The sequence below is a fragment of the Branchiostoma lanceolatum genome, chromosome 17 (assembly GCF_035083965.1).
Source record: "Branchiostoma lanceolatum isolate klBraLanc5 chromosome 17, klBraLanc5.hap2, whole genome shotgun sequence".
Classification (NCBI taxonomy): Eukaryota; Metazoa; Chordata; class Leptocardii; order Amphioxiformes; family Branchiostomatidae; genus Branchiostoma; species Branchiostoma lanceolatum.
In genome coordinates this window covers 13,345,874-13,367,204 of record NC_089738.1, presented here as the reverse complement: position 1 = coordinate 13,367,204, position 21,331 = coordinate 13,345,874, and the positions used below count along the sequence as shown (strand labels likewise).

The following is a 21,331-nucleotide window of genomic DNA, read 5'->3' as shown; positions in this document are numbered from 1 at the left end:
TTTCAGCTATCTAGGTAACTGATTTCCAAGGGAGCCCTTACAAAATCAAAACAAGTCAGGATACTAAATTCACAACAAGAGTCCGTAGGACACAATTATCCGTGAAGTATTTATAGTGTGTACATTGTGGCTAAGCCCTACAAAGCAAATGCTGTGAACGTACGCACACATCAACGTACCACACACCGACAAATCCAACATATATTTCACGTATGATATCATACTAACTGATGATGTTAGGCACTTTCTTCTTCCACGCAAACTCACACTGTAATTACGGTTTAAAATAGACAACGTGCATCATCACACGCAACCTAGCAGACGATTTTCCAAATTACACCCCAATGCAACAACGTAATCGCGAGTTCTAGCTGCGAACATGCAAACAACATCATCTGTAATACACATAACGATCAATCTCACACACTCGGGTATTAAAACATAGTTAAAAGAACAGGCAGGTATCTAAAAACATCAAGCTTTGAACGATATCGATATTAGTGACAGGACGATTAGAATAATGCGACTACAAAGTTGGAACAAAGTTTAGATATCTACATGTATGTTAGATTATAGACTTTGCTTATTGACACGCGTGGGTGGTGAGACGAAGAACTCCTGTGTTGTGGAGACGCTGTAGTTGTCTGAACTCATCGGGTACACTGTGGACTTTCCCGGGAAGAGCATTGTCGTAGTAGTGCTCAGTCAGGCGTCTGTTGCTCCTGTCGGCGTGGAAGGGCCAGAAGCCATACAACCGCACCTCCTCGCAGATTTGTGTGGCCAGACCGACCAGGAATAGCCCTAGATAATCACAAAAGTAAAGAAGAGGGAAATACACCAGAATGAGATACATATACAAGAATGGTACGAAATCTGAAATTAATCATACAAAATAAGATCAATTCATTAATCTAAAATTTGAATGCTATAATGGCTACCTGTCGACGGCCGCTGAGCCCCTAAACCATTCTCTTTCCAAAACGAGGTCATCGATGTTTTGACGTATGGCAATGGGATGATAACTTGGTTAGTGGCGTTGTTTTCCTTCAGAGCTTGAAATACGTTCCCGGGGCGTCTTGTGTTACGTCCGGAGAGAAGGGCCCAGATCAACAGGTAGCTGTCTCCGTACACAGAGAGGTCATGCATCAAGGCTTTAACGTTTAATAACTTTTGTTTCTTGTTGGTGTACCTAGATGAAACATAAGAGAGAATTATTTCAAAGTTAGTCAGCTTTCACATGTACGAAACTTATAGCCTGGAATCCAGACCTATTATAGCTCCCGAGTGAGCTATAATAGGTCTGGATTCCAGGCTACAAAACTTACAAGAAGACAGTAAAGATATATTAGATAAAACTCATAGACTAAAAAAAGTTTTTTTTAAGTTACATCACAATTAACTGGTGATAATTGTTCTGTAAAAATAGCAATTGAGATATAGATAGAGACCAAAGCAAGAAATAGATTTTAGACAATGCAGGTAGATATTGCATTTAAGATGTATTTCTCTGATATCATATCAAATGAAAGGTGTATTCAGTAGTAAAATAGTGATGCTAGGCTGTGCTGCATTTTTTCAAGTTTCAGAGTTTGCCACCAATGTGCACTAGACATAAAAAGTACCTGTATTTGATCATGGAGGGGTTCATAGTGATCAGATTGGTTTTATTCCCAATGTCCTTCATATAATTATCGCCCATTGGAGCCATGTTGCACCTGCAAATTATGGGCAAAAGTTTAAAAAATACATTCTTTATTGCTTCATGTCGTTGCCTGGAAGATTAGCCCCCTAGAGGGGCTAAAGGGTATCTCAATAAACTCAACTCATTTTACAACGGGTTGTTCAGAAATAAGGTTGTCATTGGTCATACATCGCCTCGGAAGGAAAGTGACAATAAGACCAGATTTGACTGCCTGTTGTAGTGGTACATCACCATAACCAGGTAATACTCATCAACCTAACCAGGTAATACTCATCAACCTAACCAGGTAATACTCATCAACATAACCAGGTAATATTCATCACCAGAACAATAAAATACTAATCAACATAATGAGGCAATACTCATCACCATTACCAGGTAATACTCATCAACATAACCAGGTAATAGTCATCAACATAACCAGGTAATAGTCATCAACATAACCAGGTAATACTTACCAACCTAACCAGGTAATGCTCATCAACATAACCAGGTGATACTCATCAACATAACCAGGCAGTATTCATCAACATAACCAAGTAATACTCATACACATAAGGTAATGCTCATCAACATAACCAGGTAATATTCCTCAGCGTAACCAGGCAATACTCATCAACAGTACCAGGTAATACTTACCAACCTAACCAGGTGATACTCACCAACATAACCAGGCAATACTCATCAACAGTACCAGGTAATATTAATCAGCATAACCAGGTGAAATGAGCCCATGCGGGCTAGAACTATAGGCTAGGTAATAACGAAAACTGATGTGCGGGTGTCATCCATAATATAGTCAAATCAACATTACCCCATAGTACCTCACCTGAACACAAACTCGGAAGCGTCGATCTCTTTTCCACAGCTGCTTCCCTTTAGTATCCCACCGTTCCCCACTACACTGCAAGTACTGAAGTGTCTGTTCTTAAACGGGCTTTCCTGTGTAAAATATATATATATATATATATGTATATATATGGTCAAGAATACACATACACATGGGTTTGTATTCTGATTACCGTTTAAAACCCATTTGTGACGATGTGTAATATGGTGAAGTTTAATTCGTGTTGTATATGAATAAGGTAATTTTGGTAGATAGAGCTCCAATCCAAACATATAAGGGATTGAATGAAGGAGAGTTTGGACACTGAGCAGCATTACATGGTAGGGAGTAGCAGCATATGCAGAGGGATCAGGAATCTTGTTAAGAGGGGAAAATAAGTCTCTACCTTAGGAAAGTTCTTCGTGACTTCTGGCCTATCGAACGTCTTGGATGACTTGGTATGAGGGGTTAGTCCAAAATTCATTGGTAGCCCTTGCGTGACCACAAAACTCCCGTTCGCAAAGCGACTGTCGGACACAATCCGTTTCCTGTGACAGTATCAAGAAAAAGAAATCAGTCACCATTGGCGAAAGGAGATGGAATTTAAAGAAAGATTCATAATCATAGTGTTCTGCGGCTGAGCCCAAGATATCAGCTGTTTAACTAATGATTTCCCACGCGTCCTTAAACCAAACAATGGCGGACACTCAATGACGTCATAGCCAAAAGATCACAAACGGCCATTTTCATGGAGTCATTCGATGCTGGCAGATTCTGGCATTATTGATATCCCAGAGAGCGAAATCATTACCATGACAACACAAACCTGACACAGTACGCCTGCACTGTATGCATGTTGTCATTGAAATGATTCTGTCTGCCCCTTGAGCTACCCATAGTGCCCCGCGACTCTCAGCATCCCTTGGGATCCGTTTATAGACAGTGTCTCGCGAAGGTGACCCTTACCGAAATAAATCCGCAGCTGTTTTGTTATAGACCCATCCAGGTGCTTCCGTCGGTATGGCCTGCACAGCTGCCTGGTCGGCCAAGAACTTCTCCTGAGCAACCTTCTCATTCGGTATGTGTCGAGCATAAGATTTGAACTTCTTCAGTGGACTTGAAAAACAACACGAAATCATCTTCAAGCCAAGGTCATGTTCATATCGAATCCACATCTCGGAGCACATTGTGCCTACAATAACCCTATTGTTTTCCCAGGCTACACATAGTCTTTTTAACACCAAGAGACACAGCTTCAAATGTTATGTTACTTGTCCTGCTTTCTGCGTACCTTGTTTTACCAATGGAGGACCCTGGCGACATGCTGCGCTGGTCGTTATCCTCCTTGGTTACATCAGCTTCATTCTGGCCATTGCCTGCTTCTTCGAGCCCTATAGAGGAGCTGAAAACGAGACGGCATCATTTCTAGAAACAGATTTTTTATCATCCGTAGCCAAGTTTAAGATACAATCGTTCTTCAGAACGGATACATGATAGACACAGGAAATCAACGTTAACTTAGGTAAGCGAATACAACTTCCATTCTCGACAGTCAGACATATCATGCGTTTTAAAATCAAAACAACTCGAGGACACTATCTGCAATAAATAATAAGTATAATTATTCGCTCACTCCCTGAGAGCGTCGCCCAAAAATGCGATTCCAATGGTTATGTGTTTTGTTGTCTTTTACAGTATTACACCAATGCAATGGACAGACGTGTTAATGAATTTCTTTATGCAAAGCAAATTATAAATTCATACAGCTTTATGCAACTGCCGACCTCAGTTATTTGATCCCAATGATTTTTGCTCCCAAAATAAACCAGATCATTAGTTTAGAGGATAGCTTCAGAAGGAAACATGACTTCGCGCTTGCTGTTGCCCACCTGTTTGTATGTACGCGAGTTTCCAGTATTTTCCAGAGCAGCATGCTGCGCTGGTCGTTATCCTCCTTGGTTACATCAGCTTCATTCTGGCCATTGCCTGCTTCTTCGAGCCCTATAGAGGAGCTGAAAACGAGACGGCATCATTTCTAGAAACAGATTTTTTATCATCCGTAGCCAAGTTTAAGATACAATCGTTCTTCAGAACGGATACATGATAGACACAGGAAATCAACGTTAACTTAGGTAAGCGAATACAACTTCCATTCTCGACAGTCAGACATATCATGCGTTTTAAAATCAAAACAACTCGAGGACACTATCTGCAATAAATAATAAGTATAATTATTCGCTCACTCCCTGAGAGCGTCGCCCAAAAATGCGATTCCAATGGTTATGTGTTTTGTTGTCTTTTACAGTATTACACCAATGCAATGGACAGACGTGTTAATGAATTTCTTTATGCAAAGCAAATTATAAATTCATACTGCTTTATGCAACTGCCGACCTCAGTTATTTGATCCCAATGATTTTTGCTCCCAAAATAAACCAGATCATTAGTTTAGAGGATAGCTTCAGAAGGAAACATGACTTCGCGCTTGCTGTTGCCCACCTGTTTGTATGTACGCGAGTTTCCAGTATTTTCCAGTGCAGCATGCTGCGCTGGTCGTTATCCTCCTTGGTTACATCAGCTTCATTCTGGCCATTGCCTGCTTCTTCGAGCCCTATAGAGGAGCTGAAAACGAGACGGCATCATTTCTAGAAACAGATTTTTTATCATCCGTAGCCAAGTTTAAGATACAATCGTTCTTCAGAACGGGGATACATGATAGACACAGGAAATCAACGTTAACTTAGGTAAGCGAATACAACTTCAATTCTCGACAGTCAGACATATCATGTGTTTTAAAATCAAAACAACTCGAGGACACTATCTGCAATAAATAATAAGTATAATTATTCGCTCACTCCCTGAGAGCGTCGCCCAAAAATGCGATTCCAATGGTTATGTGTTTTGTTGTCTTTTACAGTATTACACCAATGCAATGGACAGACGTGTTAATGAATTTCTTTATGCAAAGCAAATTATAAATTCATACAGCTTTATGCAACTGCCGACCTCAGTTATTTGATCCCAATGATTTTTGCTCCCAAAATAAACCAGATCATTAGTTTAGAGGATAGCTTCAGAAGGAAACATGACTTCGCGCTTGCTGTTGCCCACCTGTTTGTATGTACGCGAGTTTCCAGTATTTTCCAGAGCAGCATGCTGCGCTGGTCGTTATCCTCCTTGGTTACATCAGCTTCATTCTGGCCATTGCCTGCTTCTTCGAGCCCTATAGAGGAGCTGAAAACGAGACGGCATCATTTCTAGAAACAGATTTTTTATCATCCGTAGCCAAGTTTAAGATACAATCGTTCTTCAGAACGGATACATGATAGACACAGGAAATCAACGTTAACTTAGGTAAGCGAATACAACTTCAATTCTCGACAGTCAGACATATCATGCGTTTTAAAATCAAAACAACTCGAGGACACTATCTGCAATAAATAATAAGTATAATTATTCGCTCACTCCCTGAGAGCGTCGCCCAAAAATGCGATTCCAATGGTTATGTGTTTTGTTGTCTTTTACAGTATTACACCAATGCAATGGACAGACGTGTTAATGAATTTCTTTATGCAAAGCAAATTATAAATTCATACTGCTTTATGCAACTGCCGACCTCAGTTATTTGATCCCAATGATTTTTGCTCCCAAAATAAACCAGATCATTAGTTTAGAGGATAGCTTCAGAAGGAAACATGACTTCGCGCTTGCTGTTGCCCACCTGTTTGTATGTACGCGAGTTTCCAGTATTTTCCAGAGCAGCATGCTGCGCTGGTCGTTATCCTCCTTGGTTACAACAGCTTCATTCTGGCCATTGCCTGCTTCTTCGAGCCCTATAGAGGAGCTGAAAACGAGACGGCATCATTTCTAGAAACAGATTTTTTATCATCCGTAGCCAAGTTTAAGATACAATCGTTCTTCAGAACGGGGATACATGATAGACACAGGAAATCAACGTTAACTTAGGTAAGCGAATACAACTTCCATTCTCGACAGTCAGACATATCATGTGTTTTAAAATCAAAACAACTCGAGGACACTATCTGCAATAAATAATAAGTATAATTATTCGCTCACTCCCTGAGAGCGTCGCCCAAAAATGCGATTCCAATGGTTATGTGTTTTGTTGTCTTTTACAGTATTACACCAATGCAATGGACAGACGTGTTAATGAATTTCTTTATGCAAAGCAAATTATAAATTCATACAGCTTTATGCAACTGCCGACCTCAGTTATTTGATCCCAATGATTTTTGCTCCCAAAATAAACCAGATCATTAGTTTAGAGGATAGCTTCAGAAGGAAACATGACTTCGCGCTTGCTGTTGCCCACCTGTTTGTATGTACGCGAGTTTCCAGTATTTTCCAGAGCAGCATGCTGCGCTGGTCGTTATCCTCCTTGGTTACATCAGCTTCATTCTGGCCATTGCCTGCTTCTTCGAGCCCTATAGAGGAGCTGAAAACGAGACGGCATCATTTCTAGAAACAGATTTTTTATCATCCGTAGCCAAGTTTAAGATACAATCGTTCTTCAGAACGGGGATACATGATAGACACAGGAAATCAACGTTAACTTAGGTAAGCGAATACAACTTCCATTCTCGACAGTCAGACATATCATGTGTTTTAAAATCAAAACAACTCGAGGACACTATCTGCAATAAATAATAAGTATAATTATTCGCTCACTCCCTGAGAGCGTCGCCCAAAAATGCGATTCCAATGGTTATGTGTTTTGTTGTCTTTTACAGTATTACACCAATGCAATGGACAGACGTGTTAATGAATTTCTTTATGCAAAGCAAATTATAAATTCATACAGCTTTATGCAACTGCCGACCTCAGTTATTTGATCCCAATGATTTTTGCTCCCAAAATAAACCAGATCATTAGTTTAGAGGATAGCTTCAGAAGGAAACATGACTTCGCGCTTGCTGTTGCCCACCTGTTTGTATGTACGCGAGTTTCCAGTATTTTCCAGTGCAGCATGCTGCGCTGGTCGTTATCCTCCTTGGTTACATCAGCTTCATTCTGGCCATTGCCTGCTTCTTCGAGCCCTATAGAGGAGCTGAAAACGAGACGGCATCATTTCTAGAAACAGATTTTTTATCATCCGTAGCCAAGTTTAAGATACAATCGTTCTTCAGAACGGATACATGATAGACACAGGAAATCAACGTTAACTTAGGTAAGCGAATACAACTTCAATTCTCGACAGTCAGACATATCATGTGTTTTAAAATCAAAACAACTCGAGGACACTATCTGCAATAAATAATAAGTATAATTATTCGCTCACTCCCTGAGAGCGTCGCCCAAAAATGCGATTCCAATGGTTATGTGTTTTGTTGTCTTTTACAGTATTACACCAATGCAATGGACAGACGTGTTAATGAATTTCTTTATGCAAAGCAAATTATAAATTCATACAGCTTTATGCAACTGCCGACCTCAGTTATTTGATCCCAATGATTTTTGCTCCCAAAATAAACCAGATCATTAGTTTAGAGGATAGCTTCAGAAGGAAACATGACTTCGCGCTTGCTGTTGCCCACCTGTTTGTATGTACGCGAGTTTCCAGTATTTTCCAGAGCAGCATGCTGCGCTGGTCGTTATCCTCCTTGGTTACATCAGCTTCATTCTGGCCATTGCCTGCTTCTTCGAGCCCTATAGAGGAGCTGAAAACGAGACGGCATCATTTCTAGAAACAGATTTTTTATCATCCGTAGCCAAGTTTAAGATACAATCGTTCGTCAGAATGGATACATGATAGACACAGGAAATCATCGTTAACTTAGGTAAGCGAATACAATTTCCATTCTCGACAGTCAGACATATCATGCGTTTTAAAATCAAAACAAATCGAGGACACTATCTGCAATAAATGATAAGTATAATTATTCGCTCACTCCCTGAGAGCGTCGCCCAAAAATGCGATTCCAATGCTTATGTGTTTTGTTGTCTTTTACAGTATTACACCAATGCAATGGACAGACGTGTTAATGAATTTCTTTATGCAAAGCAAATTATAAATTCATACAGCTTTATGCAACTGCCGACCTCAGTTATTTGATCCCAATGATTTTTGCTCCCAAAATAAACCAGATCATTAGTTTAGAGGATAGCTTCAGAAGGAAACATGACTTCGCGCTTGCTGTTGCCCACCTGTTTGTATGTACGCGAGTTTCCAGTATTTTCCAGTGCAGCATGCTGCGCTGGTCGTTATCCTCCTTGGTTACATCAGCTTCATTCTGGCCATTGCCTGCTTCTTCGAGCCCTATAGAGGAGCTGAAAACGAGACGGCATCATTTCTAGAAACAGATTTTTTATCATCCGTAGCCAAGTTTAAGATACAATCGTTCTTCAGAACGGATACATGATAGACACATGAAATCAACGTTAACTTAGGTAAGCGAATACAATTTCCATTCTCGACAGTCAGACATATCATGCGTTTTAAAATCAAAACAACTCGAGGACACTATCTGCAATAAATAATAAGTATAATTATTCGCTCACTCCCTGAGAGCGTCGCCCAAAAATGCGATTCCAATGCTTATGTGTCTTGTTGTCTTTTACAGTGTTACACCAATGCAATGGACAGACGTGTTAATGAATTTCTTTATGCAAAGCAAATTATAAATTCATACTGCTTTATGCAACTGCCGACCTCAGTTATTTGATCCCAATGATTTTTGTTCCCAAAATAAACCAGATAATCAGTTTATAGGATAGCTTCAGAAGGAAACATGACTTCGCGCTTGCTGTTGCCCACCTGTTTGTATATACGCGAGTTTCCAGTATTTTCCAGTGCAGCATGTTACCAGGAATCAAACGTTCTGGTTTGTAGTAATACAGCAGGAAAAGAACTGCTTGTAGAAATAACAGCAATGCCCAAAGTCGCTGTTGTCTGGTCATTTTGTTTCGCTAGTAGGGAAGGCACTGCATATTGGAAATACAATCATTAATCAAAAGGGCAATAATTCTCAATGCATGAAGAACTGTTACTGGTGGACGAAGAGCATGCCAAAACTTTAAACTCTATAAATAAGAGTTTGCAAACCTCACACCTCCATAAAATATTTCAATTTTACAAATTACTTACACATTTACATAATCTATGCATTGTTATGTACACATTTAACTAATTGAAGAAACCCGAAGCAATAGAAGGGTCCGAAAATTTGGATTTTGAAAGTCAATTTATTTAGTAATGATACTACTAATACATGATTAGTTCAAACAACACTATCACAATGTATAGCAACGTCCATGATGCAAAACTACGACGTAGTTGTGATGTGAGAACTAAAAATCGTGGCCGAAGCGTTTGTAGGCTCGCTAAACTAAGGGGATTATCGTACGGCACGATTTAGCGCGGTTTTAAAATCCTAAAAGTATGAAGTTATTACGCAAATGTGCTAAGGAATGTTAGTAAATGTCACTACCATAAAGATTTCAGCATTTTTTACTGTCCATTTTTGGCCCTAATATTGCTTTGGTTGCCTTAAACATTGTCGCAAGTATGAAACTGCTGTAATTTACAGTTTAGATAAATTATGGCACTTTTGACTTAATCATATAGATTAAGCCAATATTTGCATAGCTTGTATCTGTTAAATGTTCTACCTGCCATAAATTATAAATGGTAAATGTATCAAAATCCTACTAAAATCTACTATCGAGGAATCGTGAATCCAGACCACGAGATATGAAAACCGTACGTTCTGCTGCAGTACCAAAGGCACACACCAGGGCGCCCCTAATCGACCTGCACCTATGTGTTTCCAACACCTACCAACGTATCAATCGAATATCATTATAATCTATGGTCATCTAGAGGCTCTCAATTATGGTGACCACAAATATCCGGAAACAAAAACAAACACACAGACACACCAAAAACAATATACCTCTATTTTTCATGAAGGCAATGACAATGGCGATATTGACCCGTTCGACTAGTTTAGAGCCATGCCATGACGTCACTTTCCAACCCCTACAGATAATCGAGTCTCCTTCCTGGAGTGCAAGCTTAACGCAAATGTTGGGAGGGAAGATCGTAAGGTTACTGGTTATTCCGACACACAACAAGAGTACATGTTGATCAGAAATCATGACTGCGTAACAGTTGTACTGTCAGAAACAAAAAAAGCAAAAAAACAATTCTACGTCTTTGGCATCGGCACGATGGCACAACTGAATGCATAACTGAATGCCAAAAACAATCGACTACATTACCGCAATATTTCAAATAGCTATCGACACATACGCGAGAGGTTTGTCCTCTCGTCTACTGAAGTGTTCTTAAAGCTCTGCATCTGACCTTTGGGGTTATCTAGAAGGAATAGTGCACAAAACGATACAAAGGAGGGACCACGGAGGACATTTTCTGTTTCTTTATATATCTATCTACATATATAGCCGGTATAACCGCCATTCGGCGTAACACATCAGCTTCTGCTAGAAAATGCTGTAGAGAATTTACCTTTGTTGCAGGTAAACGCAGAACTGACAATATGTAATCAATTGTCCTTACCTCATCAGTGTCAAAAGCTGCAGATGCCGACAAACGGTGTTGGGCATGAATGGTCACCAGTGTACGGCAAAACGCTACGACAGAACTGTCAAAACATTCTCTAGTCCGTCCGACCTTGTTTTGTGACCTTACCACAGGCAATGGCTGCCAGTGCCTGCATCAAAAGTCGTCGAACAAGGTGCCATAATACGTCACAAAGTGGTAGTTAGGCAACAGTGCAGCTTAAGCTTGTGCATGCCTGATTGCACACTGAGGATGCCCTTCGGCTTTGCTGACGATGACCTCGCTCGGCTATCGGAGAGGGGGGGGGGGTTAACTATAAACATCAGGGAGGTCATAGGCCTATGACGACATCCAGTAGTCCTTCGGTGGTGCCGAATTTATCTATCTATTAATCTTTAGGGTGATCCTTTCAGCTATCTAGGTAACTGGTTTCCAAGGGAGCCCTTACAAAATCAAAACAAGTCAGGATACGGATGTATAACTTAACATAAACTAAATTCACAACAAGAGTCCGTAGGACACAATTATCCGTGAAGTATTTATAGTGTGTACATTGTGGCTAAGCCCTACAAAGCAAATGCTGTGAACGTACGCACACATCAACGTACCACACACCGACAAATCCAACATATATTTCACGTATGATATCATACTAACTGATGATGTTAGGCACTTTCTTTTTCCGCGCAAATTCACACTGTTACGGTTTAAAATAGACAACGTGCATCATCACACGCAACCTAGCAGACGATTTTCCAAATTACACCCCCAATGCAACAACGTAATCGCGAGTTCTAGCTGCGAACATGCAAACAACATCATCTGTAATACACATTAAGATCGATCGGTACTGTTCACACACGGGATGAGGCAGGTATCTAAAAACATCAACGATATCGATATTAGTGACAGGCCGATTAGAATGCGACAAGAAAGTTAGAACAAAGTTTAGATATCTACATGTATGTTAGATTATAGACATTGCTTATTGACACGCGTGGGTGGTGAGATGAAGAACTCCTGTGTTGTGGAGACGCTGTAGTTGTCTGAACTCATCGGGTACACTGTGGACTTTCCCGGGAAGAGCATTGTCGTAGTAGTGCTCAGTCAGGCGTCTGTTGCTCCTGTCGGCGTGGAAGGGCCAGAAGCCATACAACCGCACCTCCTCGCAGATCTGTGTGGCCAGACCGACCAGAAGCAGCCCTAGATAATCAAGAATGTGAAGAAGAAGAAGTAAAATAGAATGAAATACATCGACAAGAATTGCACCAAAAAGGAAATGGAGAAAAAAAACAGAATCAGCCTGTGGTACAAGTTCTCTCGCTGCCAGGGGCTGATTGGGCCTCCTTCCCGATAGTTTCTGACCACTATGTACTAGTATTCACCTCTAACTCGAGAGAACAATTTCCTTTTCGAGAGTCATCAATACAAGCTAATGATTCTTTATCACTATGAAAATCAGTCCAATAGGAGCTCGGGATTCTCTGTCACCATGGTAACGATCAGCCTGGCAATGATTGGTACATGTTAGCACATATGGCCACAGCAAGTTAATTGTATGGATGGCATCCTTTGCAGACTACTCATCTAATTCGAGAGCGCGAAGAAAAAAGCAAGATGGCTAAATCTGAAATCAATTATACCAAATAAAATCAGTCCATGAAACTAAGATTTATGTTATAGTTCATAATGGCTACCTGTCGACGGCCGCTGGGCCTGTAAACCATTCTCTTTCCAAAACGACATCATAGATCTTGTCACGAGTGGGAATGGGAGGATAACTTGGTTACGGGCGTTGTTTTCCTGCAGAGCTTTCAGCGCGTGTCCGGCGCTTCTTGCGTGACGGCCGGAGAGAAAGGCCCAGATCAACAGGTAGCTGTCTCCATACGGTGAGAGGTCATGCATCAAGGCTTTAACGTCTATAGTTCTTTCGGCTTGTTTGCCTTTGCTGTATCTAGATGTAATAAAAGAGGACACATTGTTTCAACGTTAGTCAGCTTTCATATGTACAAAGCTCACAAAAATACACTACAAAACAAAACTCGTACACCAGAAAAAGCTTTTTTTACAGTTACGTTACAATAATTGGTGATGATTGTCCTGTGTAGATAGCAATGGAAATATAGACAGAGAACAAACGAAGAGATGATTTTAAAATAATGCTAGTAAATCTTGCGTTTTAATAAGATGTATTTTGCTGATATTTTATCGAACGAAAGGTGTACCCAGTGGTAAAAATAGTGATGGGAAGCTGTGCAGAAGTTTTAAATTTTGAGAATTTGTCATTATCGGACTGAAAAAGTACCTGTATTTGATCATGGAGGGGTTCATGGTGATCAGATTGGTTTTGTTTCCAATGTCCTTCAAATATTTATCGTCCAGTGTAGCCATGTTGAACCTGCAAGTTATGGGCAATAGTGAAGAAATACACTCTTTATTGGTTCATGTCGTTGAATTTTAAAAACGGTTGTTTAGAAATCTACATTTACATCTACATCTACATAGGGGTTGCCCCCAAATAACCCCTTTAGGGGCAAAGTAGGGGAAAGTTGAGGGCCCCGGGCTAAGGCGGGCAGGCCTCCAGCCTGGCACGGAACGACTCAACGGTGTGAGCTAGCTCGAGCACGGCAGGGTATTCCACTGTGGGATGGTACGGGGAAAGAAAGAGTGTTTATATGTGTCGGTTCTTGCGTGGATGGTGTAAAACCTGAGGTCGTGGCTCCCCCGGGTGCGCCCCTGGGCTGGTTTCAGCAAACTGTGCACGTGTCTATATTAATGTGGTTATTAACAAGTTTGTCGAAGAAGGTGAGTCGGGCGTTCCTCCTCCTTTCAGAGAGAAGGGGCCACTGCAGGTCGTTGAGCATTTGTGTCACGCTGCTAGTCCGCCGGAAGTCATTAAGGGTCACGCGGGCGGCCCTGCGCTGGACGGCCTCCACCGCCTGCATCCCTTTGGTGGTGTACGGGTCCCAGAAGATGGCACTATATTCCAAGTGAGGCCGCACCAGCGCTTTATAGCAAGTGGCATTGACCCTGAATGGACAATGGGTCAGATTGCGCCGAATGACCTATAGAACACGACCGGCTTTGCTAGTGGCGTGCTTAATATGGGTGTCCCACTGCAAATCGTCGGACAGTTGTACTCCAAGATAGGGATGGGACTTAACACCGGAAAGGGCTTCTCCACAGAGGGAGTACTGGGTTAGGGTTGGGTGCTTCTTACGGGTGATATGAAGGATGTGACATTTAGAGGGGTTGAACGACATGAGCCAACGATTTTGCCATTCTGATAACGCATCGAGATCAGACTGTAGAGCTTGAGCGTCAGAAGGCTTACTAATGGTTTGATCAATCAAGCAATCGTCGGCAAATAATCAAACGTGTGAATCTACGGAGTTAGGGAGGTCACTAATGTACAGTAGGAAGAGTAGAGGGCCTAACACAATACCTGCGGACCTCTAGAGGTGACTCTGACAGCTTTAGATGTTCCGCCGTCAAAGACAACCCTCTGGGTTCTCTCCGTTAGGAAGGCCCAAAGCCAAGACTGAAGAAGTTCAGAAATGCCGTAGTGCTTGAGCTTGCTCAGCAGCTGCTCGTGGGGCACGGTGTCAAATGCCTTGCTAAAGTCAAGCACCGCAGCATCGACCTGTTTGTTATGGTCAAGATTCTTGGCCAAGTCTTGGAGAGTGAGTACCAGCTGGCTCTCACAGGACAGACCCTTCCTAAAACCGTTCTGCGCCGGGGACAGAATACCGTAAGTGTCTAGATGTTTCATCATGTGGCTGTGAACGATATGTTCGAGCACTTTGCCACAGACTGATGTCAAAGACACCGGCCTACAGTTGGAAGGCATTGTTCTGTCACCCTTTTTGAAGATTGGAGCGATGTTAGCTGAAATATGGCCAGTTTCGTCATTGAGACATTACCTGGGAAGGACCGGATTCTACCTAGTACCTAAAACCGTAGAATTGACGGTCTGTAGTGGTGATCCATGTATTTAGCATAGAACCATCAAATACCAAACTTTCTAACAGAGAGGGAAAAGGGGATAAGAGACCCACTCAAATAGCCGTCAAATATAGATACCCAATGTTTCATAGCCGTCCGTAGGACAGTCATTATCATTGGAAAAACTTTTTAAAATGGACTCTTTCTCTTCAAGAGGAGTGAAATAGGCAATGTACGGTATGTTTCCTGGTACCAGTCATACTCTTCAACATAACAGCTAATACTCATCAACATAACCAGGCAATACTCATCAACACAACCAGGTGATATTCATCAAAATTTAACCAGGCAATACTCATCAATATAACCAGGTAATTCTCATCAACGTAACCAGGCAATACTCATCAACATAACCAGGTAATACTCATCAACATAACCGGGTAATATTCATAAACATAACCAGGTAATATTCATCAACATAACCAGGTAATACTCATCAACATAACAGATAAGTCTCATGAACATAACCAGGTAATTCTCATCAACGTAACCAGGCAATACTCATCAACATAACAAGGCAATACTCATCAACATAAGGCAATACTCATCAGCATAACCGGGTAATATCCATCAACATAACCAGGTAATATTCATCAACATAACAGATAAGTCTCATAAACATAACCAGGTAATACTCATCAACATAACCAGGAAATAGTCATCAACATAACCAGGAAATACTCATCACCATAGCCAGGTAATACTCATCAACATAACCTGGCAATACTCAATTAACATAACAGGAAATGTAATCTTGCAATACCCATCACAGTATGGCCCTGAAATGAGTCCAGGTGGGCTAGAACTACAGTAAAGACGTTTCTCAATCATCATATATAAGTATACAGTTCAATCTATAGGCCTATCATACAGCACTTTAATCAGTACCTGTTACTTTAATATAGTATATCATAGTACCTCACCTGAACACAAACTCGGAAGCGTCGATCTCTTTTCCACAGCTGCTTCCCTTCAGTATCCCACCGTTCCCCACTACACTGCAAGTACTGAAGTGTCTGGTCTTAAACGGGCTTTCCTGTGTAAAGCAAAATATATGGTCAAAGATACACATACAAATGGGTTTGTTTTCTGATTAGCTTCAAGTCTTTTCTGTCGGTGCACGTGTTTAACATGATGTAGTTGTAAATGAATAAGGTAATTTTGGTAGTCAGAGCTCCAAACATATAAGGGATTGGACAAAGAAGAGTTTGGCCACTGAGCAGAATCACATGGTAGGGAGTTGTAGGCCATCTACAGGGATTAGCAATCTTGTTAAAAAGGGAAAATAGGTCTCTACCTTAGGTAATTCCTGCAAGAATTTATTTGGCACATCGAATATCTTGGTTATCTGTGTATGAGGCATCAGTCCAACATTCTCTGCTAGCCCTTGCGTGACTACAAAATTGCCGTTCACAAAGCGACTGTCGGACACAATCCCTTTCCTGTGAAGTTGAAAGAAATACATGTCACTGATATGATAATGATATGTTACTTCAAAAACTTTTTAAACAAAAATTACAACAAAAGTGGTAACGTCTTCACAAATTTTAGGTATCTAACATTTTGTAATTTCAACGTAAATATATGCATATTTTCTTATTTATTGGGTCCCTTCGTGTGCATCCCATGGGATCCGTTTATAGACAGCGTCTCGCGAAGGTTACCCTCACCGAAATAAATCCGCAGCTGTTTTGTTATAGACCCATCCAGGTGCTTCCGTCGGTATGGCCTGCACAGCTGCCTGGTCGGCCAAGAACTTCTCCTTAGCAACCGTCTCATTCGGTATGTGTCGAGCATAAGTATCGAACTTCTCCAATGGACTTGAAAAACAAAACAAAAGTATCTTTAAGCCAAGGTCATGTTCATATGGAATCCACATCTCGTAGTGCATTATAGCAATACAATGAAGGCATTGGTGCAACAGGCAAGTTAATCTAAACCCATGTTTATTTGTAGTCTATGATGTTCAGATGGTTGCACCCAGAGTTTGTGCGAAGATTTGATCGGAGTCTTTTCTTCACATCCAGAGACAACTTCAAATGTTATGTTACTACTTCTGCGTACCTTGATACCTCCTCTTCTTCCGGGTCTTCCTCTGAGGAGTTTGTCAGTCCTTCTGATGTCCTGGTAACGATGCCGCGACTTTCATTGTGGCCATTGTCAGCTTCTTCGAACTCGATGGGAGAACTGAAAACAAAACGGCATCATTTCTAAATACAAACACACACGAAATCAACTTTGTTGAGTGAATATAATTTCTCTCCTAGACTATAGATATCGTGACTTTAACCACCTCATCTTGAAATCAAAAGAACTCCAGGACACTATATAGAAGAACAGCTAAATACAATAATGGGCTCACTCCCCGAGGGCGTCGTAAAAAAATGCGGTTCCGATGGTCCTGTGCTTTGTTCTACATGTACAGTGTCACACCAATTAATAGACAGACATAGGCATTTGCCGACCTCCGATAATTTGATCCCATTTTTTTTTGCTCCCATGCCACAAATAAAGCAGACACAGATTCAGCAGGAAAATGACTTCGTGCTTGCTGTTGCCCACCTGCTTGTATGTACGCGAGTTTCCAGTATTTTCCAGTGCAGCATGTCACCAGGAATCACACTTTCTGCCGGTGTGTAGTAATACAGCAGGAAAAGAACTGCTTGTAGAAATAACAGCAATGCAAAAAGTCGCTGTCGTCGGATCATTTTGTTTCACCAACAGGGACGGCACTGTGAAATACAATGAAAAAGGCGAAAAATAAACTTTCTAGATGTATATTCATTACCGGTGGGTCAAGATCAAGATGTATCTTATTGGTTTGTCGCAGTTTTATCTGAATCAAAAAACCGATGTGCAAACCCGTTTGTGCCTTGCAATCCAGTCGGCAAGCAGTAATCTTACACGTATCTAAAAACTAATAAATATAAGGACAGTAGAAATACACATCTATGGCACAGGGTACTAGTAATCGTACTGGTTTAACAAACGTGTCAGATAGGATATAGGAGAGTCATTTAGTATAACTATAACTATAAGGGCACGCTTAAACTTTACACTCCGTAACTGACAACAGCGATATTGAGCCGTTCGGCCAGTTCAGAGCGATGTATGACGTCACCCTCATCATGACGTCACTTCCCAAACCCCTCCAGGTAACATTAGCTCCTTCGCTGAAGGGTAAATGTTGGGAGGGGGGGTCGTACGGTCGGTTCCAACACGCAGTATGAGTACAGAAAACATGACTGCGTAACAGTTATACCAGGAACATAACGTATCTGTATCTTTATAACCGGTATGATATTAACCGCCCTTCGGCGTAACACACCAGCTTTTCATTTGCGAGGCACGTGTCCATTCATCTACACATAGTAGTATATCAGAACGTCTAGTTAAATAGCTACACATTATTTCTATCTGGAACACTTTTAAGAACGGCGTACAAGTTACGACAGCACTAAACACAATAATAGGATGAGACGAGTCAATGCCATAAAACAAATTAATGACTACATTGCCGCAACATTTCAAATAGAGTAGTGATCTGCACGTACGTGGGAAGTGTGTCCTGTCGTCTGACACATAGAGGCGATCTGGCTTTTTTGAGAAACTGTCGTCGTCTGCGCAGCTTTGAATTAGATACATGTATTTGGCTATGATCAAGAACAATGCAATGTACTCAGCGCGAATGACTTGCTCAACAACCATGAAAACTTAAAATGGGAGTGCACACCTCATGTGATGAATGTGTTTTTTTTTAGAAATTGTGGTATCAGCAAAAGGCGATATCAAGGACAGGTGTTGTAAAATAATTATGTCGAAAACGACAGATACATGCTGTTGCAATCTACTGTTAGCTAAGTCAGAAGTAATATAGCTTGCGTAATGTTATGTTACTCTAATGTAACTCTTTCATACTTGCGTATATTAGAGTTACTGTAATTCTTAATTTGTTAAATATAACTTAATTTTAGCTGATTTAACTGTCACTAGTCACAGTGGTCACTAGTCAACAGCTAAAATTTCATCATCGCTAATATTTGGTCACTAATATTTAAGCTAGTAATGTTTGTTCCCACCGTTAAAATTAAGTGCCATGGCCTATTCCATTTTATCACAACCGCTATGTTTTCCTGTCGCTATATTAAACTGATTTACAGTACATAAATACTAATCATCAAAACGGCGCCAGTGCCTGCGTCAAACCCAAGAGGCAAACCAATCCCCGGCTAAAGTGGGGAAGGTGTTGTACCAGCTCCGACCTCACACTTCCTTTAAGGTCTCACTTCTGTATTACTCCGAGTGGGTATGCTAAACGAGTGCGTGGCCCAAAAAAATGAACGGCTGCATGAACGTGTGTGTATATCGGTGGGAAATTCCCTTTTGGCTAGGCCAACCTATCTCAAGCGTCAAACTGATGAAAGCTTGTTTGTATCTGAAGAAATTAGCAGGCAAAGTTCGGCAGCCGCGCGCGAGGTCGGACGTACACAGGCCGGGCATTGTGTGTGAATCGGTCCGGCGCTTACAGCTGGAAAGTGGCTTTGTGGGGGTGTAGCCAAGTGCAGTTTGTAATTGCTATAAAAAGAGATTGTATGTAGTGAAAATGTTGTCAATTTTTTTACATAATCTAGGGTAAATGTTCTCAACATGGAATGAAAAACATTGGCACATTTTCTATATCTTCATTACGAACGCGCCCATGTGAAACACGTATTATAACATGTAACCCTATGGGGCGAAAAAACTCATGAAGGAGACCTTAAATTCACCTTTAAAGCTGTTGCTGGTAACGCAAAACGGACATCATGTAATCGCTTAATCCTTCTGGTCAATTATACCTCACCAGTGTCAAAAACTGCAGATGCCGACAGACGTTGTTGACATGAATGGTCACCAGTGTAGTGATAGACGCCATGTTGGAACGGACAAAACATACACTAGACTAGTCCTCCGGCATTTTGATTCACCTCCATATCATAGCCGCCAGTGCCGCATCAGAAGTCGTTGAACAAGGTGCCATAATGAGCCTCAAAGTGGCTGTAGGGCAACAGTACAGATTGTGCATGTGGCCATGCCTGATTGAATACAGAGGCCTGTCCTTGAAGCTTCGGTGGTGCCAACAATTACCTCATCAGGCTCTCCGGGTAAGGGAGGGGGTGGATGAGTCAACTCTCGACATCACGGTTGTATTTAAAGTGGCGAGTGGCGTCGCGGCACGTGCCGCAGTGGCAGGGTGTTTGGCCCCAGAGGTACTGAGTTCGAATCCGGGGTTCTCTGATTTGTCCCGTTGACGTTGTGCCCTTAGGAAAGGCACTTAACACGACTTTCCTCACTTTACTCAGGTGTAAATGAGTACCTAGCTTCGGTTAGGGACGTCCCTCGGATAGGACGTTAAATGGAGGTCCCGTGTTTGAGAACGTTAAAGAACCCACCGCACTTATCGAAAATAGTAGGGGTCCTTCCCGGTGTGAGTGGTTCAAAACCTACAGTCCTATGGCCGCACATGGGGCAATTGTCGTATTGAGGTCACCTGCGTGCAGAATGTTATCTGTAGATTGCCACACATTGTCACCGATGCAATTGTTCTGTAACAAATCATTCATCCATTCATTCACTAATCCGGGCCCGAGGTGTCTGCAGCTCATAATGTCTCATTCAAGACCATGCACATTTCCTTTCTTCTTCTTTCTTTTTTGACTTAAAAAGAAGGATAACAAGTACGCTTTAAGTAGCATTCTGGTTATATATCAACCCCCAAATGCCCGTAGTTGAAGAAAGTCTTGGTCTCCCTAGCTAGTTGTTACATTTATCGGTACATTAAACGTTCAAATTTCATTGTTTGAAACGTTAGCTCGTCTGGTACGTTGAGTTTGTGGCTCCTGTGATAGAATTTGGGTCTATCACTGCGTGTCTGTTTCTTTTTCATTCCCTTATTCACGCCATCATTTTCCAGCAAAATCTGAGAACCAAGAAATTGAATTTGAAGTGCAAGCGGACGAGTGTGTAAAGCACCTATCTCACTGGATCCGCGGCACGTTGGCGACCTCGCTGCGACCAAGGAGGTTTTATATAGAGCTGCGACCGAGTGATTTGACAGCGCGCTCACCGAATCCCATCAATAAAAAACAAATCTTTTAACGGTTTGTGTGTTTTATTGTCTTTTTAGTCATACTTGTACGTTTTGCATGATATTCCCATTATAACGTCAAGGGTAACACAAAACAAATTTAGAACGCAGCGAGGTCGCCAGCAT

General features: G+C 41.4%; 1 protein-coding gene across 5 annotated transcripts; it reads right to left on the bottom strand.

The window, feature by feature from the left end:
- Positions 1-90: 90 nt before the first annotated feature.
- Positions 91-20,510, bottom strand: LOC136422761 (uncharacterized). 5 transcript variants are annotated; one of them, XM_066410621.1, is made up of 17 exons: positions 19,848-20,510; positions 17,641-17,810; positions 8,697-8,819; positions 8,087-8,209; positions 7,477-7,599; positions 6,865-6,987; positions 6,253-6,375; positions 5,643-5,765; positions 5,031-5,153; positions 4,421-4,543; positions 3,823-3,933; positions 3,498-3,647; positions 2,938-3,079; positions 2,532-2,644; positions 1,623-1,715; positions 939-1,189; positions 91-801 (listed from the first exon to the last, which is right to left on the bottom strand). In XM_066410621.1, the coding sequence occupies exons 2-17, from the start codon at positions 17,784-17,786 to the stop codon at positions 584-586; spliced, it is 2,208 nt and encodes a 735-aa protein (XP_066266718.1). In that variant the 5' UTR covers positions 17,787-17,810; positions 19,848-20,510; the 3' UTR covers positions 91-583. The 5 variants fall into 5 exon arrangements, with proteins under 5 accessions (XP_066266718.1, XP_066266717.1, XP_066266719.1 ...); XM_066410620.1 differs by having other exon boundaries at positions 19,922-20,510; XM_066410622.1 differs by lacking the exon at positions 19,848-20,510 and adding an exon at positions 18,633-19,342.
- Between the last annotated feature and the right edge of the window lie 821 nt (positions 20,511-21,331).